At 38.4% G+C, this 24,561-nt stretch overlaps 1 protein-coding gene across 1 annotated transcript in view; it reads right to left on the bottom strand.

Annotated features, from left to right (window-relative positions):
• Window positions 1-24,561, bottom strand: part of USH2A (usherin) — a 511,874-nt gene that overhangs the window by 242,930 nt on the left and 244,383 nt on the right. The window contains exons 32-34 of the mRNA XM_067564962.1: window positions 7,748-7,907; window positions 7,027-7,198; window positions 2,031-2,178 (exon numbers count right to left, since the gene is read on the bottom strand). Coding sequence (XP_067421063.1) covers window positions 2,031-2,178; window positions 7,027-7,198; window positions 7,748-7,907 — 480 coding nt within the window. The remainder of the gene's footprint in view (window positions 1-2,030; window positions 2,179-7,026; window positions 7,199-7,747; window positions 7,908-24,561) is intronic.

Here is a 24,561-nt window from a genome sequence, read left to right as displayed (position 1 = left end):
AACAGAATTAAAGCCTAGACTGTAGTTAGTTCCACGATGAATGGACAAAGGAAAAAAGGTGACAAATAAGCCCACCCCTCCTTCATCCCAGTGCAACTGACAAATACAATGTGGCAAAGAAGCACAGGCCCTGCTCACTGGTAATACCCCTCTGGATCCGCACTGCCTGAAAAAGGGTAGCACCTCTTCTTGCTCCTAGCCAGCCAATGAAGCTCAAAAGAAAAGAAGGAAGCGCACACTACACCAGTTCCCATTGCAGTATAGGGCTACCAGTCTGGCATTCACTCCCCAGGAGTGGACAGGAGGAATTCTGGCTGACTTAGCCAGAATTCCTCCCGCTAACTTTGACCGCAGAGCAGACCTTCTGTACACCCTCCCACCTGCCCCACCACCCCACCCACCTCTGCTCTTAGTGTAAAAATTGAGCCATACTACAGACAATAATTGCTGTAATAGAAACAGTCTAAGGTCTGTGTATATTGCAGCCATCTCCTCCCACCTACCCAATCATTTACCATGCAATTTAAATAACATGTGATGAAGATTGATTAATTAAAAACATAAGGCCTGATCTTGCCTTCCTGGTGAACTGAAACTCCAATTGACTTCAGCCAAAGTTTTAAGTGTGCAAGGATAGCAAAATTGGGCCCGTGACCTCAAGCACTATATGACAGGTAGAATGATCAAAAACGACATATAAAACAATCAATGGAGTGAGGCCACTAAATCACATAAGTGGTTTAAAATGTTTTATCCTGTTTCTTCCTCTAAGTTTTGTACCAAATACATTGATGACATTCAATAGGGTTTCAGTGCCTTATTGGGCCACAAAGACTGTTGCAGGATCAGACCTACATAATCATAAATAATAAGAAAATTAACAGCATAAAAGCAATGGAAACCTTAAACCATACTAATGGCATGTTAGCATTTTCTTTCACACCTAAATCAAGTCTGACAATACAGAATATTAAAAAATAAATCTTAAACATTCCTAATTACTTAAACATTATTCGAAGTGCTTTGGCCCAGATTATTAAAGGTATTTAGGTGTGGTGGTGCTCACCATTGCAATGCCTAACTGATTTAAAGAGCATAAATCTCATTTTCAAAAGAGATTTAGGCTTGCAGGAGCAACACTGAGGACCGCAACACCTACATACCTTTAAAAATCTGAACCTTTGAAACCAAACTATATGGGTATCAGGTATGGTGTTCTAAAACAAAAATCAGAGGCAAATTTGCAGAAGGAAAAATGAAATTCACATTCTTTTACAATGCATAATACTTGATATGTATCAGTGTTATATATTGATAATGAAAGGCATAACATAATATCAATTCTTTTAAATGTTTTGCATTCAGTTTCAGGGATTTTTGGGTAGCCTGTTGTGTTGTTATTGGAATGGGATAGGCATCATGCTATAAAATCAGGGAAATGAAAGTCCCATTTTCACATCTTTAAAAATATCCAATTGCCCTAAAAGTTAAGACATATACACAACACATAGAAAAAATGTTCCAAATTATAATAATTGTATTATCAAACTTCCCTAACAGTGCAGGTGTACTCTCTCTCTCTTTTTTTCTCTCTCTCCAGGTGAATACATAGAATGAAATGATTTTTAAGAACAAATACAAAAAGATAAGAACAAGTATATTAAGGAATTAATCTGACAATTAAAATATTAACTGTATCAAAAGCGAATGCTTTATTAGAAGGAACAATGCAGACCTTATATGACCATGTTAAAAGAATACCTATTTTGTCAGCTCAGTTGTTCTGGAAAACGTTAAACAATAAGATGCAATACACAAAAACTATCAAAAGGGAGCACTTTTGAGCTACTGAAATTGTGTGCTAGACTGAAAACCACAATCTCCTAGCTACAGACAATGATACTATCTCAGGTATTTTATGTGCTAAAATGATCATTAAAAATTAAGCACCACATATAAGCTGCCATTTAGAATATTAATTTACCTTTACTAATCATCTTTTTAACTTGAGGCTAAAAGAGTTCACTTACCATTCGGATACTCAGGCTTAGTCCACGAGATGTTAAAGGAGTCAGATGAATATGACTGGGCTTTTGGAGCAGGAACACCTTCTGGTGTACTCTCATCTGTTATAGCTGTGCTAGCTTCACTTATTGTACATCCGCCTCCAGTGCAAGCCTTAAAATATCAAACACAGCAAGTAAACATACTCCAAAGTGATGCTGAAATATAAAGGCTAGAAATCAATTTGTTGGTAAAGATTTGTAATTTTACACTTCTAAACTTAATAAGCCTTTTGTGTTGCACAGGAAGATATGTGCTTTTCACATTCATATAGGGTCCCCCCCTCCTGGAATAAAGATATTCCCTTATATAATATACTTATATAGATACCCCTTATATAATATATGATTATACTCAGCTTTTAGATATTCTTTAGGTACTGTACGGATTACATCTAACTCTAATGCTGAACTTACAATATTTTAAAATTAAATGTAAATCATGATGATGATTAAATTTCCATCGCTCTCACTGCAATAGTTAAAAAAAATTACAATATATGTACAGTATACATCATTTACAGTAGCACAACTCTTCTTGTAATTGAATAATGTGCACTCAGAACCTTCAGACAGGGAAAATACTGACTGGCTAGTGCTGCACTTAGAAAGAAAAAAAATATATCTTTCCATGAATAGCCACAGGAAAAAGAAATTACCATCAAGACATTCTTGTACTTCATGGGAGCGCACTGACTAGTAGTTTTCAAATGCAATTAAAAAGTGAAAAAATTAATTTATAATAAATCAATACATAACAGTTGCTGAGTGCATCTTAATGGATAAAGAGGTCGAATCATTTGTATTTTAGTTGCCAGCAGAGATCAGCTCATTACATGATTTTCACATTTTGCTTGATCATGAGACAACACTCTTGACATACAAGAAACTGTGCATATTAACTTATATAATAGACTTTTTTATGTTCTCTCTCTGTATTTTTATACAATAAACTGTGGGCTTTATTCTGCAACCCTTTCTCCTTGGAGCCCCGTTACTGGCACTGGGAGTACTGGTAAGAGTAAGAGCTTCTCAGAGGCGTAGAAGCCACAGGATCAGGCAGACTCTGTAGGATTAGGTAATTAAGAGGGAGTTTGTTTGATTTTTAAAACTCAGTTAGGTATTTACCCAATAAACCACAATGAAAAGCAGTTTGAAATGTGAGTAAATAAGCATGCATGCAATCAACATTTTGAAAATCCTATAAGGAAGCAATTTTAAAGTCCGTTGTGTTAACTTACAAGCATTTCAATAGAGGATGTTTTTAATTTGAAAAATTAAAAGCAATAAGACAACAAATCAAGGCCCCAATTCTGCAATGATTTACCCATATGCTTAACTTTGTCTGCATAGCCCCATTGGAAATGGGAATAGACAAAATGCCCTGAGTAGTCCTGCTTGCAGGATCAGTCCCCAAATAAAAACAAAAGGTCTGATCTTGCTCCCAATGAGCACCCATGCCAGCCAGATTTTCTTTCAATCGGGGGTAATGCCATTTGATTCCTTTGTGCACAGATTCACCCACTTCCCTCTGTTTTTAAATGGGAAGGAATTAATCTACTTTCACAGTCACTTCCTGGTCTGTGCACGCACAACATCAGCAATGGAACATATACAGTTCATCAGAGAGTTGTCCATTCAGGCTGTTCAGTATACACACAGGATGTATTCATTTAACTGGGAATTTTACAATCCAGAGCAACTGCAGAATTTGGGCTCAATGTTCAACTTGCCCTCTAAAGGGAATGCAAAAGAACAAAGCATGATTTTCAGAAAAGGCCAAAATGAGTGTTTACCCTAATGTGATCGAATAAAAACAGATATTTAATTTAATTTTAGAGGACTTTCTTCAACAGATAATATCAATTTTCGGCTCGGTCATTTTTTGAGTTTAAAATGTTTGACCCTTTTCCTTTAACATTCAGATTTGTGGGCTCAATCAAGCAAAAATTAGCTTCTAGTACTGCTCTCCATCAGATGTTCCATGGGCCTCTTGTACTCCACAGCTGTATCTGATACTCACAATTCAAGTGGAAAATATCCCAGTTTCCATGATCATGAGACACTTGTTTAAGCAATCTGCGCAGATCTTTTCCTATGTACTGGGTCTTTGAAATTATGGGTCTATATTAAAGCCCACTATAATCAATGGAAAGATCCCAATAACTCTAGTGGGCTTTTGGATCAAGCCCTATATCAGCAGGAATCCACTGATCATGTGGCACATCAGGTTCTTAGCTGATTAAGCTGTTGAGAAAGAGGCTCAGAGTGATAGCCCAGATACACTGTATTCCTCAATTGCTGCCTGCTTTGTTCTGCCAGTCAGCTAGGAAAAGCATGAAATGAAACCATGTGACTCAGCATCAAATGGTTTCAAAGAGAGAGAAAATGAGATACAGAGAGAGGGGAAGAGACACCTGAACTTCTCACTGTCAGTTGGGGGAGAAGATTTCCCCACCAGCACTATCCCAAACTCAGCCTAGATACCCATGTAATTTTTGGAAGTGTTGATTAGAAAAAAAATGTTGAGGGATTGAGCCAGAATGTGTCAGTTCCCTACCCACAGCCGCACACTAGCCTTGAGATGGATTAACTTCCACCTGCTTCATGAGCTTGGCTCAGTGGACTGAAGAACACAAGAAACAAGCATACTGTAGTTGAAGAAGGCAAAGAGCTCGTCTTCCTGAGTTCTTCACTCCCTCGGTTGTTCCTCTATTCTCAGTTGTGGCACACGGGCAGTTTTGTTTTGTGGTCCTCCAGAACAGGTCTGCCTCTCCTGTGACCATATGTGCATTATAGACACCGTGAATCCATGACTTTTGCAGCTCAGAAGGCTATGCATATTGTCTGCTAGATCCAGTCCTGTGACATAAACCAATAAAAGCAAGGACATTCATATTTAAAAGGTGGTGTTCCACATTAATTCATTCTAATGTGCTGAGGTATTTCTTTGATCAGTGTGTTAGATGAAGTAAAGTACCATGCTATTAGGCAATAACATTCAGACACATTTTTGCACTCAAAAGTACAGTCAAAAATTGATTTGGAGTAGAACTTTCAAAAGTGCCTAAGTGTTCTGGGAGCCTAAGTCCCATTTTCAAAAATGACTTAGAAATCTAAATCATATTGACTTTCAATGGGACTTAGTCCTAAATGCCTAAGTCACCTTTGAAATGAAAAGTCACCTTTTTGCAAATGAAATACTCCATAATATGAATTTGTTCCCTTAATTGTATTAAAATGTAGGATCATTTATTTGTGAAAATCAGTGACTGAACACAACCAGTAACTTTTCACTACTTATTTTAATATATCCACTTTAATGTTGTGATAGCTTATTCTAAATACACACTATAGTTTGGACTGGAAGTACAGTGGCACTGCAACATGTGCAATGTTCTAAAGCCACAGTCCAGCATTCTTCCGAGGTGCTGAGTACCATCAGCTCCCACAGAATCACTAGGAAATGAGAGGTCTGAGCCTTCTGTGTGGATTCCAGACCAATTTTTGTACTTCCAGATACACAGGTGTCAAGTCCATTAGGGAGGCAGCACACTCCATCACTTGAACAGAATGGGGCTTCTGACTTCATTCACAGATTCATTAAGGCCATCTAGTGTGATTTCCCGTATATCACAGGACATTACATTTCCTCCAGTTACCCCTGTACTGAGCCAACATATCTCACTCTCTCTCTCTCTCACACACACACACACACACACACACACACACACACACACACACACACACACACACACACACACACACACCACCCCAGCTAACACAGGAATGGAATCAATGAGCTCCAAAGTCAGCCATGTCTGTTGGCCAAAGACAATATGGCTGTACAAGAGACCTTCCAGAGGAATACTTAAAGAGAGAATATAAAAATGATAATGAAGGGCTTCTAAAAAATGTATGTGTCATGTATGTGCATTAATGTTAAACTAGCCATTAATGTCAATCAGGTAAAACCAAAACTGCACAACACACTCATTTTGCGTAGGTTTTGGACAGTGTGTTTCTACATGCCATACAATTTACTGGGCTGGAATGCCTAGTCACAAAACAGTTCAATCCAAAATTATTTCTTAGCCTTAATTAGACTGAATGTCCTTGCTTTTGTGGGTTCGAGTCAGTACCTTATTGTTACTTGAAGGTAGCTTATTTTTTTGTGGCATACTATTTAGAACATTCAAAGCATGTTAAGTAAAATGAATGCAAACACAGAGTCTACATAAATGTAAATTTATTCATAATCAAGAGCAGAATATTTTTCTATGGCATTTATCAAAGCAAATATCCTTATATAGGTATTGCTATAAAATGAAGAGTGTGTTTAAAACAAATAGGGACAATCTCATGTTTATATTCAGATATTTTCAGTTGTGCTATTGAACCTAAAGTGTTCTATTTCATCAAAAACAAAAGAAACTACTGAACAAAAACTACAATGAAAACATCAAGGTCTTTTAAAAGACCTAAAAAACCCAAGCTTTTATTTTGTTTTAAATGAACTATATATGCTTTACCCTCACATACTCATTTGTTTATGAGTCTTTATGGTGAAAGGTAAGGCTCTCCTGGAGTAAGATCTGAACAGATGTGAAACTTTAGGTGGACAATGTCAAATATTCTGCTCTCGAAAGTCAATGGGACTTGAGCTCCTAAATGTCTTAGGTGCTTTTAATCTTTCTTTTATTCATTATCTACAATATTTTAGATAAAATATTTGCATTAAACAAATGAAGAAATAAATTCCTTTTAGCCCTATGTTGGATGCAAGATCAATTACTGATATTGAGCATTTGTTATTTTTCCTCTTTCTGACTGCCTTTAGAACAAATAAAAAAAGAGAGAGATTAAAACACGGCCAAATGAGATATTTATGTATTATGAGATGTTAACAATAAACAGTGAATTTCACCATTTCTCTCCTCCATTGCAGGTCTTTAAAACTTACAGCTAGCTTTATGAGGTATTCAGTGCCCGGGAAAAGCTGCCGGATAGTGTAATCTAGAAGAAGATCTGTGCTGTTATAGATTACATTCCAATTTGTAAAATTGTGCTCATTGTTGGCCATATACAATATATAGTGGTTCAGAATTCCATTTACTTCTACTGGTTCTTTCCATCTGGAAATAAAAGCAACACACCATTAAATTAAATAATGATTCATATAACTGAAATGTGGAAATTTTTTTTCAATGAGTTTGAACATATATTTGTACAACTGTAAAAAGAAATCACTTAAAAGTATTGAAAATGCTGTCACATTAAGCCACACATTAACGCTCTCTTCCAAGTATCTGTCAAAGAGCAAGTACATTTTTAAAGACTTCTTTAATGCAATATTTGTACTCAATAGATAAATGATTACAACAACACATGTAATGTAAGAGCTACAAAACTGTCATATCACCAGCACATTTTTCCTGCACTGAAGTTTGCACTGAGGCTATGCCCATATGTAGGTTACCCTGATTGCGTAAAGACAAAATGGAAATTAAGTTGGCAAGTGATAATCAAAGGTTCACAGAACCACTAAACTAATCACTTCTGTGCATTTAATCATAATAAATTTAATTTTATGTCACAAACCCTTTCCCTGATTGAACTCACTGGGATTCTTGCATAAATGGATACACCATTGTGCTGTCAGGAAAGAGAAAATCTGTACTTACTGTACGTATATCGTTCTGGAATCCAAAGCAGTCAGGACTGGGGCATCTACGTGAGCTGGTGGCAGCTGTGCTGTACACAAGGTGACCTGGGAACTGTTTGTACAGCCAACAAGCGTGCATGCAGTGAGCAAAAACTGGTGTGGCGTAAAAACTGCTAAATCTATGAAAAAAGGAAATCGGAATTTACTTAGGACTGTACTTTTTAAATCTTGTTTTTATTTAGTTTAGTAACTTATTGAACCCAGAAAAATGGGAGTGGATGAAACCTTCCTTTCCTAAATGTCTCATATTTGGTATTTGTTTGTTCTGAATGTCAGGCCATTGCAATCCTGAAAAAAAACATGACTGTAAAACTCATTTTGCTTTTGATGGCCCCCTTGCACAATGCAGCCACTAACTAAACTGGAATATTCAGCACCAATACAAAGCAAAGCAAGCAGATATTTCTGAGTTGATTAAATTACATCAAATTAACCATATATATATGAGATTAATACACAGAGAGAGAGAGGTTGATTGATACAGCAGGATTATTTTTTCCACAAGAAACTATTATCCATCATATCAGTGTTAAGTATCAATAAATATGATGATTCATCCTACAGAACATTTCACTGTATGTGAAATGAACTCAAGAAAAGTATTGTTGCGGCCATCATTTGTTTATAAACTGGCATATGCTCTACACATTGCATATTTCCCCTCAGCTTCACAAACTATATGAATAGTTATAAAATATACTTTTTCAACCAAAACATGTCTGATTAATATTATAACAAAACAATTGCTAAAGTTAGTTCCAAGGTAGATTTCAACTGCTTTAGAAGCTCTCCTGGAGAAAATTTAGCTTCCATGTTAATTAAATGTTATAGGTATTTCAGTTTTTACACATCTGACTTTTGTAAGACAACTGGCTTTACTGACATTTCACTGTTTGACAAGGAAAGCTCTGTTAAAAGAATCTTGATAGATAATTTGCTGACATTTTATTTATTTTTCTTACATTAATGTTTTAATCAGAAAGCCCTTCAATGAAGGGTGCGAAATTGAGACTTTGAGAATAGCATGAAAAAAATCATGTTTTTAATATCCTAGAAAATTTCTGAATTTTCTGTATGTAAGACATAACAAGAGTCCCAGAGTGAAATAACATTAAAACCATTATTTTGTATGAAAAAATACATCAGAAACAGAATGCTGTAGACCTGTCTTTCCTCTCACTCAGGTTTTATACTGATGTAATTCCACTGGCTGAACTGGAATTGTTTCTGACTTACATCAGTGTAAGTGAGAGGAGAACCAAGTCCTGTGTTCTTATTGCCAACGGAAAAGCCATCAGCTAAGCATATATGATTCCCAACAAGCACATGGCAAAGCCTGAGTTTAAAAAAAATATTTCACAACTAAAAAAAAAAAATCATCAAAAATGTGTGTAAGATCGTGACGTGTAATCAACATAATGGGGCTTATTTTTCCAGGATTAAGCAGTGTTTAAGTGGGGGTGGGGGGGGGGGGAGAGGGAATTGGACTCCAGAACAGGCTCTGACTGGTTCAGTAAGCAGAGAAAGGAAACTCCACAAACTATACCAGCTGGATCACCTTCCCTGATTCCTATGTTTTCTGCTGCTACCACGACAGGAGCAGCACCAGATAAGGGTGCTGGGCTGCAGGGAAGTGCCTGAGGTGTTTCTTAAAGGAAAGTGGCTTGTGGCACACAAATCCTGGGCTGACAAACAGATGTGCAGCAGCAATTCACTTTTTTAAAAAAAAGGAAGTAAACAGTTTAAGACAGCATAAGGACTTTGTTCACAGCCCTACCTCCCTAAGATATTTATCTGAGACTTTCCTGTGGAACCTATCTCCATGGACTCTAGAGAAAATACAAAATCTCAGTCGGCTGGGGGCAGGCTAAATAAAAAAAATCAGAAACAGAATGATACAGCCCTGTCTTTCCTCTGACTCCAGTTTTATACTGATATAATTCCACTGGCTGCACTTGAATTGTTTCTGGCTTACATCAGTGTACGTGAGAGGAGAACCAAGTCCTGTGTTCTTATTGCAAATGGAAACACCATCAGTTAAGGCCAGAGGAGTATGATTTTCTTGAGGATATTTTCTGGTGCCTGCCCCCCAACCATTTTAAGCAGCATTGTTCCTTGGAGAAATGGTTTATCAAAAATGATACACCATTAAATCTTGGGCTGAGTGGTCTTTTCTGGCAAGGAAAACACAGCTAGTGCCATGTCATCAAAAATGCCATGTTTCCAGTACCTGACTTTTGGGTTTTGAGCCTATTCAGGTGATACCTCCCCTGAGGAGTATAGTTAAGAGTTTTGTGCAATTGTACATGTACGGGCAAGTAAATGTTGTACTGTTTATGTCTGGAAATTGTTACAAATTGTTGATGAATCTTTTGCTACCATTTAAAAAAAAACCCTATAACATACATGCATTTAACTTCTTTCCTTTGCTTTTTGTTGAAGCAGTCCTCTAACCTTTACTCGTGCAATTAGTCCATTCATACTAATTAATGTTAATGGGACTAATTGTATGAGTAAGGGTTGCAGGATGGAAGAAGCATCTAAAATATAAAAGGGAGGTTTGATCATTAAAAATAAACATTTGTGCAGATATGTTCTACTGCATGAATACATCAGGTCATCTCTACTTCCTGAAGTTAAATAGGCATTCCTGGGATATGAGGCTCCCATTAAACAAGAAGGTACTTTTGAAGGAATTAAGAGACTGGGAGAAGAAAGACACATCTATCTACCCACCTAAGAAACCTATACCTCCACCCCCCATCCCCATAAGTATCAGAGTGCTTGAAATGGAACTAGTAAAAAGAAAAGTAGAGAGAGGAGAGGTGAGGAAACAGGGAGGTGAGGAATGGAAAAGGAGCTCAGAATGGAAAGATTCAATAGGAAGAGAGGTAGGAAAATGTCGAAAAAGACAGATGAAACTACAGCGCAGCTGTGAGGTCCAAGTAGATTTTCACTCATTCAGTCTCATTGGCTCAATGAAGTCACTGGGCATTTTGTCTATGTAACACAGAGCAAAAACTAATTAAGGAACTCAGGATAGGAACCAGGAGAAAAGCCTGGGCTGAATTTGTAATAGTTTTGAACTGAAAAGCAACAAACTTAAAATTCAACTCAAAGCTGGCATAATTACTTGCCCCATCTGATTTGGCAATACTATAATTAACCAATGTAAGTGTTTCATAATGGATCAATGGATTCATACAACTGCAGGTACAAACATAAATTTAAATGGTGGGGTCCCTAAACTATAAAGGCCACTGTTTGTCACGGCCCTTCTAGTACAACATCTTGTTTTCCATTTGCTTGATTGCATTATTTGCATAAGATCAAATTATAGGCAGTTGTGGACATGAAAAACAGATCACTCTGAGATGCATTAGAAATGGATCCATGAGCATTATCTGGAGATATGTTACAAAGAAATGCATCCCAGTGCATGGAAACCTCACCAATTAACGTCAAACAAACTATAATTTACAATTCGGGCCATGAATTATATGCTATTTTATGATTGATTTCATGCTGTTGTTGGAAGAATTTCATTGATCTCAATTTACAAAATGAACCCAATAAGCAGGGAATGATTTTCTTTTAACTCACAGCAGAAACTGAAACATTTTTATCTTGTTACTCACTCCCACACTAGAAAATTAAAGGGGCACTATTGCTTCTTCTGCTTTGGAATGTGTTATGTACGTCACCTATCTGCAGTGTAATTGCCATGTATTATTTTAAGATAATGATAAATGCTCACTAAAGCACCCCTGTATTCACATCCTACACACTAGTGTAATAATCTTTGTACAAAATATGCCTTGTGAAGTATCATTTGAAAACTAACTCTCTGGTCAATAATATGGTGAAATGCATGTAGCAACATTATATGTAAAGTTATTAAATCCCCCTTGCACCCTCCTCCCTCTTGAGTACTGCTTGTCAGCCACCCACTGTAGAATACTCAGAAGGACCAGTAATGGAAGGAGAGGATGTTTATAGTAACTGGTGGTTCTTCGAGATATGCGATCCCTATCTGTATTCCACTTCTGATTTGGACCAAACTTTGATTTACAGTAGAGAAGGAAGAGCAGTAGTTAGCCCATCCAGTCCTTTATCTCCTCTGCTGGTGGGTTGAGGAGATCAAGGGTTCATGCAGAGGCCAAGGGACACTGTTTTCAAAATTCTCCGACTCAGACGATAAGAGCATGTGTGTAACCCACAGTGGAATGCAGATAGGGACCGCATATCTCAAAGAACCTTCAGTTACAATAAGGTAAGTACCCTCCTTTTTTTCATCTTGCTTTTAAAAATCACAACAGCATAAACTAAGGAACTGGTAGTCTAGTATTTAACACCAAATCCAAATCTCCTTACTTTTTTAAATAAACTTTTAGGTGAGCTATAAAAAGAAACTCAAAATTAAATTAAACTTGGATTTCTGTGCTGCATGCCTCCACTAACTGGGCTGTGTGGGACATCCAACAAAAAGAGAAGCTTTAACTTACTTTTAAAAACAAATCCTTTAAATTCTCTGTGAAAATCCTTCGCTGCTTTGGCTTTGCTAGAGATTCCCTGAAATAAATCATTTTGGGGTGCAGTGGATTCCAGTAGCTCTTGGTGTCAATAAGATCTCAAAATAATATAAGCTGGCGTGTTTCTTGCAATCTCAGAAGAAATCAGGTGATTTTTCATAGACGATAAAAAAAGGATTTCAAATGTATTTCTGTGACTTATACCTCCAGAGCCCGCTTGCTATGTAGCATTTAGCACTTCACGCAATTTTGAGTTTCCCTTTGCTGTTCACTTTTAAGATGTTGCTTTGATGTGACTTTTTATGCTTTGATTTTCTGCATTTTCTTTTAAACTCATATTTTCTTTGCAAACTTTCACCTCGCTTGTTCTGATACAATTGAAACCAATGTGTAATTTAAAAGAGAAAGTGGCGGATGAGATGATAAAAACAAAGATTTGGGAAATGTACCACATAACAACTATCTCAGGGGGCAATTTAAAAAATAAATATTTGAGTCCCCCTTTCCCCTCTGCACAGTGAACATTTCAGAAAAAGAATATTATACCGGTGTACCTAAAAAGGAATGATTACCCTGCTAGAAAAGAGAAAACAATTTGGTTTGAGCAAGTTAAAGAGGAAAGAAGCACTACACCTCTGCTATGAAAATATAGCAACTTATATGAAACTATTCAATCATACTGGACCAAGGACAGACCTCCGCAGGACCCCACTAGATGTGTCCACTCAGTCTAACAATGAACCACTGATAACTAGTCTTTGAGTATGGTTTTTCAACTCATTGTAAACCCACCTTATAGTAATTTAATCTAGAACAGACTAGGTAAACTACTCACACGAGAGTACTAAATGAATGCTTTGAAGTCACTACAGATCAAAACATGTTAAGAGGACCCTTTATTTAAGATTAATTTATTTCATTTCAGTGACAGCTTCTGGGGAGGAAGAGTTGCTATCTTAGCACCTATATACAGAACTCAACTCTGCTCTTGCCACTTGTACCTTATGGCAAAGGGGCTATAAAACCAGTTTAACCAGCCTCCTGAAGTTCTGTGGCATTACCCCATCCCACTTCCTAAGGGACATCGCTGAGGAAAAGTGGGTGTGTCCTGAGTGCCCTTGTAGTTTAGAGATCCCTAACTGCTGTAATGGCTCTTTGGGTTCATAGGCAGCCAGTATGCTTCTCTTAATTGTGGTAGGGACCAAAATTTGTGTATCAATCACAGTTAACTGAAGCGTGTAAATGATATGGTGATGGGTGCTCTATAAATACTGAAAACAGATGCCATACTATGACTTATGCAGCTAATTAATGAGCTTTGTTGCATTTTTAGGAATATGTGGGAAGGGGAACAGTGGTCACTGATACCTAATGGACAAGGACAAATAATGCAGTTCGATACATATCTTTTTTTTTTTTTTTTTTTTTGAGGGACAAGGGGAGTGAGGTAATAGCTTTTATTGGACTAACTTCTGTTGGCAAGAGACAAGCTTTTGAACTTACAAAGACCTTTTAGTCAGGTCAAACTAGTCTTCCTCAAATCCTGGGACCAACATGGCTACAACAACACTGCATTCATCTCTTTTTTAAGCATCACCTTATTTTTGTATTGTGGTAGTGCATAAACTCCCAATCAGCTTGGGGCTCCAGTGTGGTAGTTGATGTGGTTCTTAGTCCTGATGAGTTTAAAATCTATTTTGATAAAAGATGCAACAAGTGAATGTAACAAACAATAGGAAAAAAGAGGAGGAGCAAGGATGAGGGTAATAGTAATGAGATGAAGTAGTTACATATACAACATGATTTGAAAGTATTTCCATCTTTACACTCTCTTAGCATGGTTAACTTTGTTGTGCTAACAAAATCTTATTATAGTGTCGACATTTTATTTATTTCTGAAAGTGGTAATGGGATGAGTTTTGCCAATTATTTTTCTGAGAATAATGCTGGGATTCCTTATACAAGTCACTTTGCTGCCAAACCCACTCCTGCACCTCATCCATGCAAATTCTGATCTTCACAACTACTGGCAAACATTTGGGGGTGGGATAATATGGCCTTCAGAGTTGATAGTAAAGTATATTGCCCACATCAGCTTTCATTCTTCAATACTAGGTGCATCAGTTGCAATTGCATTATTTCTAAATATTCTGAAAAGTGACTGTCTAAAGTGGCAGTGTAGTGTTGCATATTATCTTTCAGTTACTACACATTAAATTTGATCCATTTAAAAGTAAAGTGATAGAATATTTATTGACTCTGCAAACCGAGGGTCATTCTGTATACATTTGATACAATGCATTGATTCAGCTATCAGAATTTACATTGGTGGTTAATAAAAAATAGGACATTTACCAATCACTGTATTAAGTATTAGGAGTACCACAAATAGCACAATGTAATAGTTCAGCGGTGTGCTAAATGTCAATTTTAATGCTATCCACTGTGGTTAACAATTCTCAGGATATGTGAGCCAGAAAAGAATCCAGCTCACTGTACTGGCTCTGCAGTCATACAAAGGTAAAAGAGAGTTAAAATAATAATTTTCACAAAAGTATGCAGTTGACTTAGAATGCACACATGAATCAGTCTGTTATGTAAGAGGTGTTCCTATATAGTCATTTTTCTGACAATCTTGGCCCATCAAATATTACTTATTTGCCAGCAAAGCAAGGAGAGACATTAGAAAGTGATATGAGGTAATTCTTGCACTTTGCTGCTCTCTGTACAGCATGGGAATCTGGTTTTAAATTTGAATTTCCAGCTGCTAGAAACTTGTAATTTATTTTGTTCTGACAAGTAGTAAATGAGGCAAGAGAGTTATCACTGGGAAAGCATAATAAGAAGTATCACATTTTGGGGTGCAATCCAGACCCATGCGGGGTTGCATAAAATGCCTACCCTACAACCTTGCGTGTCTCACAATGTTTTGCTGATGTAACTCCCAACCTGGGCTACTCACAGACTACCAGCTTGAAGGTGAAATCCTGAGTATCTGTGTATAGCTGCAGCTGTGGTCCAGCAGCTCTGACTCTAGCAGCCTATCAGCAACACACCAGTTACACTTTGGCTTCCTCCAGCATTTGTTACTACTTACAGGATGACCCCAACACACTCCCAGATCTGAATTTCCCCCAAAACAAGTGTTCTGTACTGTCCATCCCTCTCCTAGACAGTTCAGAGGGCAAGGCAGCTGGGTAGTGGAATACAGATAGGGACCACACATCTTGGAAAAAAATCACCAGTTACTGTAAGATAAGTAACCTCCGCTTCATCTGGTCTCTATGCTGTTGGAGACTGGCAAGCAGTACTAAAAAAGGAGAAGGGTACAAGGATTCAGAGCTGTCTGAAAGACTGCTGTCCAAAAGGATGCATCAGCAGCAGAGTCCTGTACTAGAACGTAATATCTCACAAACATATGGGTGAAAGTTCACAAAGGTGCTCTACAAATATCAGCAAGAGGCACGTGTTGAAGATATCACTTGTGCTCTTGTAGAATGAGCTATCACCCCTGTGGGGGAGAAAGGTGAGACAACTGATAGCAGAGTAACCAGCGATCAACTTACAGATCCTTTGAGAGGAGATAGCTTGACTTCAGACTCTTCCTGCTATAGTGATAAACAGTCTGGGAGATTATCTAATCAATTTTGTCCTTTGGAGGTAAAAGGTGAAAGCATGTCATATGTCGAGAGACTGAAGCTTCCTCTCCTCCACAGATGCATGCCATTTCAGAAAAAACACAGGTAAGCGGATTGTCTGGTTTATGTGAAACTCCAAACCAACCTTCAAAATGAATTTCTGAAGTAGCCATAAAGAGACTTTGGCCTTATGGAATACAGGATAGGGCTTCCCACTCACTTACCCTTCTGGCTGAGGTGATGGCCACAAGGAATGCAATTTTCACCTATTGGTGAGACATGAAACAGGTAATAATTGGCTCAATAGGAGACTTATTGAGAGCTGACAGCACCTGAGATTCAAGTCCAAATGAGGGGTAGGCTTCCTTGCTGGTGGAAAGGTTTTGATTAGACCCTTTAAGAATCTGATAGTCAACAAGTGAGTGAAAATTGAATACCCATCTGATGGTGGACGGCATGCACTGATTGCTGCCAGGCAGACATGTACAAAGCTGTGGGAAAAGCCGGACATTTTGAGAGAAAGAAGATAGCCCAAAATGAAGGAAATTTCCATTGACTTGGGAGATATTCACTTCTGATGTGCCCAAAGAAAGAAACACTTCCACTTGGCTGAATAGGATTTCCTAGTAGAGCTCTTTCTGCTGTTATGAAGGATGGTTTGAATGGCTTCTGAGCAGGAAAATTCTAGTGTTGATGTCCATCTAAAATCCAAGCCGTGAGATGAAATGATCCTGCCCCTCTCTTAGCCAATAGATCAGAAAATGACTGGATATTGATCAGAGGACAGGATGACAGCCATAGGAGGTTCAGGAACCAAAACTGTCTGGCCCAATAGGGAGCAACAAGAATGACTAATGCACTGTCTTGAGAAATTGTCTACAAGACTTGAGATAGGCATGGTAAAGGAAGAAAGCATAGCTCAGATGACCCCCATTGTTCATTGGGGAAGTGAACAGATCCCATTTGGGAGTCCCCCACTGAGTGAAAATGTTGTTTACTACTGAATCATACAATTTCCACTCATGATTGATGGCAAAATGCATGCTGAGGGCATCTGCAAGCACATTTTGCATCCCTGAAATGTAAGCTGCTGATAATCTTGATTTGATTCTTGTAGGCCTGGCTTAACATGAGTTATTAGACATGGGCGAGGCCATTTCCTGGAAGCCAGGATTAAGGGGGTAAATGGAGTAGCAGTTTGGAAACAGAATGTCTGTGCTAACCAAAATAGGGAAATGGGTCAGTAAGCTAAAAGGCAAAATGTCTGAACTAGCTAAATAAAGGAGGAACATCCAGGGACCCTGTAACAAGGGGCTTGGAGGTCCAGGCGGCCTAGTGGTTGGAATATTTGACTTCCTTCTCCCTGCTTCTGTGGTCAAGGTGTCTCAGTCTTTAAGGCAGGGGAATGTAGGGACCCAGGCCCTCCCACTCCACCATGTCCTAGCTCTCGGCCCAGTGTAAGTTAACCCCTGAATAGGGGACCTCTCAGCAGGGAGTCTACATCCATTGCTCTGGGCTACTTCTTACTGCTGTCTCTACAGTTTGGAGCGTTTCCCCTATCATCCAAAATCTTCCAGTGACTTCTCTCTAGAAGCACTCCTTTGTGGATTCTGGGTGGCATCCTGTGTGGTCCCAGGTTCCTCCAGATGTGGTCTCCTCAGGAAAGGAGGCAGCTAACTCCTTTCTCTTCATCAGTCAGCCCCACACTCAGCCAGGCTTCCCCCTTTTCTCTCTTCCTCAGGGCTGGCATTGGCTGCAGGTACAATGGGGTGGGGCTAGCTGAGCCCACAGGCTCTCTTTAACCCTTCTCTACTGTTTCATCACAGAACCATTTATAATAGACAAAACAACAATGAACAGGATAAGCCTGGAATGTAAAATAAAGTATAAAAAGTCAGTCGTACATGGACAGTGTGTGGACAAGGCATGCTGTACAGAGATTGGTTCCTGGAAAGTAACCAAGTCAATCCCCAAACATGTGATGAAATTTATAGTAAATGCAGTATAATGTGTACATGTATATAAAGGAAGAGGTTTTCTGTGCAACTTTGGATGTGTAGTATGCTCTTTACCCACACGTGAATCTGATCAACTCAGCATAGCTTTGCTGTATGTCAAATAAAGGACCCTGAGGAATGTGGTACTTGACCTTTCTGATGGAGGAAAAACATAGCTGGAAGATGGGATAGACTTCTGTTCAAAGTAACATCCCCTGGTAGAGTCACATTCTCCCTCATTAGGGAAAGTCCTGATAATGGGGGAAGGGCAAAGATATCCTCCAGGATGGTATAACTCTGATCTACTTGGAGTGCGAGGGGTCTGATCCTCCCATACCAGAGAGGCCAGTGGCAGCAGCTCCAATCATACTAGAAGCAGTGGACCTCGAGATTTCAGTTTGGATGGTACCGTGGAATGGATGTCACCAGAATGGGGTTTGGTACCAAAAAATCTCTCACTTTATGAGTTTTAGAGTCCTGGCCCTGGGAATTTGTACATACTAAATCCTCAGAGGTTGACAGAGAAGGTTTGCTCAACTTATGCAGAGTTGTGTTGGGCAATTTCATAGACTACTGTGAAGAGACCTGCTCTTATGTTTGTGCAAGCATTCCCTGTCTTCCCAATGAGGCAACAATGGAAGGGGTCATTGAATTCGGGCTCCCTTGTAGCTGAGTCGAACCTCATGGTGGAAGGTGCAGTCCATGTTCATTCAGATTCCCCTCACCCCCAGGTCTGACTGTGGCCTTATGGTCTTCTTCATGAGGTGTCTTCTGAGCCTCCTGGGTACAGCTAGCAGAAGAGCAGCAGATATTATACCTTCCTGTGACATGTGCCTCCCTGAGATAGTACAAACAGTGCAGATGATCATCATTGATTGAGAAGGAACAGTGGCGATACACAGTTCTTGAAGGCCAGATTTCTGGGCATTGTCCAATGCCCATAATGGAATTTTTGAGGGGGAGAGGTTTCCCAAGGCAGCAAACCTATCTAACTATAAAAACTTTTCCTAAAAGATATAAACAATGTTAATGGTTCACATTGGCACTAATGATACTGCACTGTGGGCTATCTTGCAGATAGAAGATGACTTCAGGGAACTTGGAAACATGTTGAATAAGAAGAACACTCAAGCAATCTTCGTTGTGATCCTTCCTAACCCACGAGCAAAGGAAGAAAGAAGGCAGAAAATTCTGGAAGTGAATTGCTGGCTAGGTAAGTGGTGGAGGGTAGAGGGCTTCGCTTTGTGAAACATTGGTCCACCTTCCATAGGGAGATGGGGCTGTGCAGTTTGGATGCCCTCCACCTCTGTAGAAGGGCGACCAATCTTGTTGGGGACAGGCTGGCTAAAGTAGTCAGGAGAGGGTTAAACTAATACCAAAAGGGGAGGGTACAAAGATGGACTTTATGAGCACTCAACACAAAATCAAGATTTTGAGAACTTAATCAAGGAACCAAAGAACATGAAGAGCAGAATTTGTTCAACTGCCTATATACCAATGCTAGAAGCCTGGGTAACAAACAAAAGGAATTGGAATTGCTCATTTCTGAGCACAAATTAAATCTAGTTGGTATTATTGAAACCTAGTGGGATGATTCTCACCACTGGAATGTTAAAATCAATGATTATAATCTATTCAAGGAGGATTGAGTGGGCAAAGGGGGAAGGGGAGTGGCACTCTATGTCAAAAATGGCATTACCTGTTTCTGTCACAGCTAACACATAAGAAAATGATCTTGAATGCTTATAAATCAATGTCCTAACAGATAAAGCACAAGATGATGTACTAGTTTATGTCTGCTACAGGCCACCAAATCACACTAGGAAACAGTTTGATCACTTCCTTATGTACCAGTCTACAGTGTGCAGGAGAAAAACCTGCTTGATCATGGAGGACTTCTAATTGAGTGACATATGCTGGAGGTCTCATGCTGCCAGTACTAAAAAATCCTGGCAATTTTAAAAATCCTAACTCAAAAAGCATGGCAACCAACATAGGACATTCTATATTAGATCTTGTCCTAACAGTAAAGAGGAACTGATTACAGAACTAAAAATTAATGGTAGCTTAGTTACACATGACGATGACTTGATCATATTTATAATGTGCAAGCAGAATAAAATCCAGAATCATATATATTATATATATTATATATATATATATATACACACACACACATACATATATACTTGGTGCTCTAATCTGCCCAGTTTTACTGAAAGCTGAAAACAATTATGAGCCAGATCAACTGTGAAGAAAAATTTAAATCAGAAGAATGTGAATGATAATTGGGAATCTACCTTACTAGATGCCCAAAAAAGCCACAATTGAGGAAGAAGGCTATGCTGATTTAAAAAAATACATGGTTTAGAGCGGAAGTGAAGACAATTGTATAACAAATACATAGCTGATAGATAACATCTATCTGTCTATCTATCTATCAAGTAAATGGACAAAGGGGAAGTTGATAGCAATGAATATAAATCAGAAGTTAGAAATTGCAGAAAATTGATAAGGGAAGCCAAGGGACACAAGGCGAACTAGATGGCCAGCAGAGATAAGGATAATAAGGTGCTTTTAACTATATTAGGGGGGAAAGAATTCAGGCAATGATATTGGTCCCTTACTAGATGGAAATGATAGAATTATCAATAATAATGCAGAAAAGGCAGAAGTGTTCAGTAAATATTTCTATTATGTATTTTGGGAAAACATAGATGATATAGTCTCCCTCATAAGGTAATAGCCTCTTTTCGTTCCACTAATATCTCTGAAGCTACTAATTTAGAGATTTTAAACCCAGAAGGTTCAGATAACTTGCATCCAAGAGTTTTAAAAGAGCTGTGTGAGGAGTTTGCTAAACCATTAACATTGATTTTCAATAACGCTTGGAGCACAGGGGAAGTTCCTGAAGACTGGAATAAAGCTAATGTGCCAATTTTTAAAAAGGGTAAACAGAATGACCCAGGTAATTTTAGGGCTGTCAGCCTGAGATTGATCCCAAACAAGATAATGGAGTGACTGATATGGGACTTACTTAAAAAACTAAAGGAACATAATATAATTAATGCCAATCAACAAGGGTTTATGGAAAATAGATCCTGTCAAACTAATTTGATATTTTTTTTAATGAGATTACAAGTTTGATTGATAAAAAGAATAGTGGATCTAATATACGTAGGCTTCTGTAAGGCACTTGACTTGAAACCACATGATATTTTAATTAAAAAACTAGAAAGATATAAAATTAACATAGCATAAATTAAATGGATTAAAAACTGGCTAACTGATATGTCTCAAAATGTAACTGTAAAGAGAGCATTGTCATTGAGTGGGTCTCCTTCCTGTTGGGCCCCACAGGGATAGGTTCTTCACCTTAAATTATTTAACATTTTTATCAATGACTCAGAAAAAAACAAACTTTATCATTAACAAAATTTGCGGACGATACAGAAATTGGGTAAGTGGTAAATAATGAAGAGGCCAGCCCACTGATTCAGAGTGATCTGCATCACTTGGTAAACTGGGTGCAATCAAACAATATGAGTTTTGATATGGCTAAATGTAAATATACACTTCTAGGAACAAAGAATGTAGACCACACTTACAGGATGGGGGACTCTATCCTAGAATGCAGTGATTCTGAAAAAAATTTGTGGGTTGTGGTGGATAATCACGACCAGACATTTTTAACAGCGAGAGTAATTAACCATTGAAACAATTTACTAAGGATCATAGTGGATGCTCCATCATTGACAATTCTTAAATCAAGATTGGATGTTTTTATAAAAGATATATTCTAGAAATTATTTTTGGGGTTCTGTGGCCTGTGTTCTACGGGAGGTCAGACTAGATGATCACAGTGGTCCCTTCTGGCCTTAGAATCCATGAATATATAAACAAAAGAAAATATTTTTCCACATTAAGTGTAATAAACTGTGTAATTCATTGCCCCAGAAAGCTGCTAAGGCCAAGAACTTACGTAATGAGAGTCAAAAAGGGATTAGTCATTTACATGGATAACAAGAATAACCAGAGTTATCCTAATTAATTAAATAAAAAATTTCGGAAGGAATATGTTTCAGGAACTTGTTTCACATCAGTTGTTTCACATCAATATCTAGCTACTAGAGCTCAATATGAGACCTAACCTGGGGGACAGATTGCCCCACTGCCTACTGCAGGGTTCTTACACCTCTCTCTGAAGCATCTGATGATGGCCATTGTCAGAGACAGGATACTGGACTAGATGGCTCTTGGGTCTCAAGAAGTATGGCAATTCCTGTGTTACTAAGTGTATAACTAGTGTAAAACAGAGGAGCAATGGGCCTATAAGTCTTAAGGAAGTAGCAAGGTACAGATTTCTAAAGCTAGATAAGGTACCTCATTCCACATGATTTCTACTGCTTCAGCAATGAAAGACAGATGGAAAACAAGTTTTGCCATCCAGTCATGGAATCTCTTACATCAGGGGAATCCCTAGGTGGCATGCCACCCTCTAGCCAGATACAGTGAAGAGTGGTCTGTGGTGTTGCCAGGAAGAAAGGGGCATGACCAAAGAACCACTGCATTCTGGCCTTTGCACTGGTGAGCTGGGCCCTGAGGGCTGGTACTAGCCAGACCAATTTAGAGTAGCACTGAGGATGTTCTAAATTGTACAAGAGCTGAGACAGCCTCCAGCTGGCCCTAGGATTGGGAGGGAGATAAAGATGGTGTAAAGCCAGCTATTCCTCTCTCCTCAGCAGTGCTGAGCAGATTTCATTCCTAGGGTGACCAGATGTCCTGATTTTATAGGGACAGTCCCAATATTCAGGGCTTTTTCTTATATAGGCGCCTATTGCTCCTCACCCCATCCTGATTTTTCACACTTGCTATCTGGTCACCCTATTCATTCCTAAAGTATAGTTGGGGAAAAAACCTTCTTTTAAACTTCCCTTAATCTTTAATAAGGAAAAAAAAAAAAGATCCTGCAAAGGTTTAAATTTTTTAAGCTGGTGTGTTGCACTACCTAGTCATGTCATATAGCGTCAGTAATGTCATCAGATAACATAACTGCCTCAGTCTGATGTGATGCATTAAACTAGGATTACCAGAATAAATCACATTTGTGGGTACACAGATAACAGGTGGTAGAGTCAGATGCTTTTTATTATTGTGTATCTATAGGATGTGCAGATTAGGATATAAAGTTCATAGGCTCCTTCTTGTATGTGGAGTGTATGGCAACCATAACTCAATAGTAAAGGGCCACCAAACAGTTATTATAGCAAAAACTATCATCAGGGAAAAATACAAATTGATCAATGTCAGCTATATGAAAATAAAGAACAATCACCTGCCCCGATCTCATAAATGTAGTATTTGTTGCAGGCTTTTCCCCCCAACCATATACAGTTTATCAATAACAGTAACTATAATAAATAATAATAATTATTCAGAGTAGGTTATTTCAAGATTAATACTTATTTTCTATGAATTCTCTCCCTTTTCTCTTGCACACATCCCTGCATGATCCAACTGTGAACTGGGAGAGACTATGTTTAATTTATCATTAGAAGGTTAGGCCTTTTAATTGGAAATGATGTGCTACACCAGGAAAGTTGCCTGTGTAGGCTCCCTGAAATATCTGCATACCTTAAGTGGCATGTACAGCTTGTACAAAGGAGGCATAGAATTTACATTCGACTGGTGTGTTATAAATAAGTAATAAGAACAGATTAGAATTATGCATTTACGCCTACTAGTGAGAGTGAGATGCATAATTCACAAGTGGTGAACCCTTAAGAGACTTCTGAAGTCCCTACTCTCCTGCGTACAGAACAAGGTATATTTTTCACTTCCCACAGTCGCACACTTTTCCTTTTTTTCCCCCTAGGCTAAGATCCACAGTTCAGATTTTCCATGTCCTATACTTTCCGGTAAGACTATAGACTATTAACCATTAAGTGTTATTGGTGAGAATGTATTTCCTGTTCGTTTGTTGAGGAAATCTTTCTGGATTTGCTTTTGACATAGTGACAACTTTAACAGACAGACAGACACTGTAATACTGCAACAAATACAACAACAAAAGGTGGGTGGAGAGGGCTGGAGAGAAGAAAACTATCCAATCCTATGAAATGTACTATTGTATATTAAAACATAGGGAACACATACAAAGCTAGAGGCAAATGTTGAGATAATCAAATTATATGAATGAATCTCTGGGCACCAGCAATTCTTAGTCTTCAGTGGAGTAGTGATGCCCAGCAAGTGATTCTCCCTTCTCAGGCTTTGGACTTAGTTTCTATGGAGCTGTCAGAATGGAGGTTTTAATGGGCAGGCTTAGATGACAAGATGGTAAAATGTCTGGTGACGGTATAATTCCCGCCATTGCTACTACAGGTGTGAACAACACTAGTTTTGTGGTAAATCATCGATTTCCAAAAAGAAATCTAGTGTATGCTCAGTCTGACAGTAATGAAGGATTACTGCAGAAAGAAATAATTGCAGAAGGAAATTCTCTTGGTTAAGTTTGAGTGATTTTTGTGGCTTCAGAAGGTGCCAGATTTACAAATCTGGAAAACCAGAATCCTCCGTTTGCTTACAAACCAGATACAGCATAGG

This window comes from Emydura macquarii, unplaced genomic scaffold (assembly GCF_026122565.2).
Source record: "Emydura macquarii macquarii isolate MOO-44397 ecotype Brisbane River unplaced genomic scaffold, CSIRO-AGI_Emac_v2 contig_2676, whole genome shotgun sequence".
Lineage (NCBI taxonomy): Eukaryota > Metazoa > Chordata > Testudines > Chelidae > Emydura > Emydura macquarii.
Note: the sequence above shows the minus strand (reverse complement) of the source record. Positions and strands in the feature narration are given on the sequence as shown.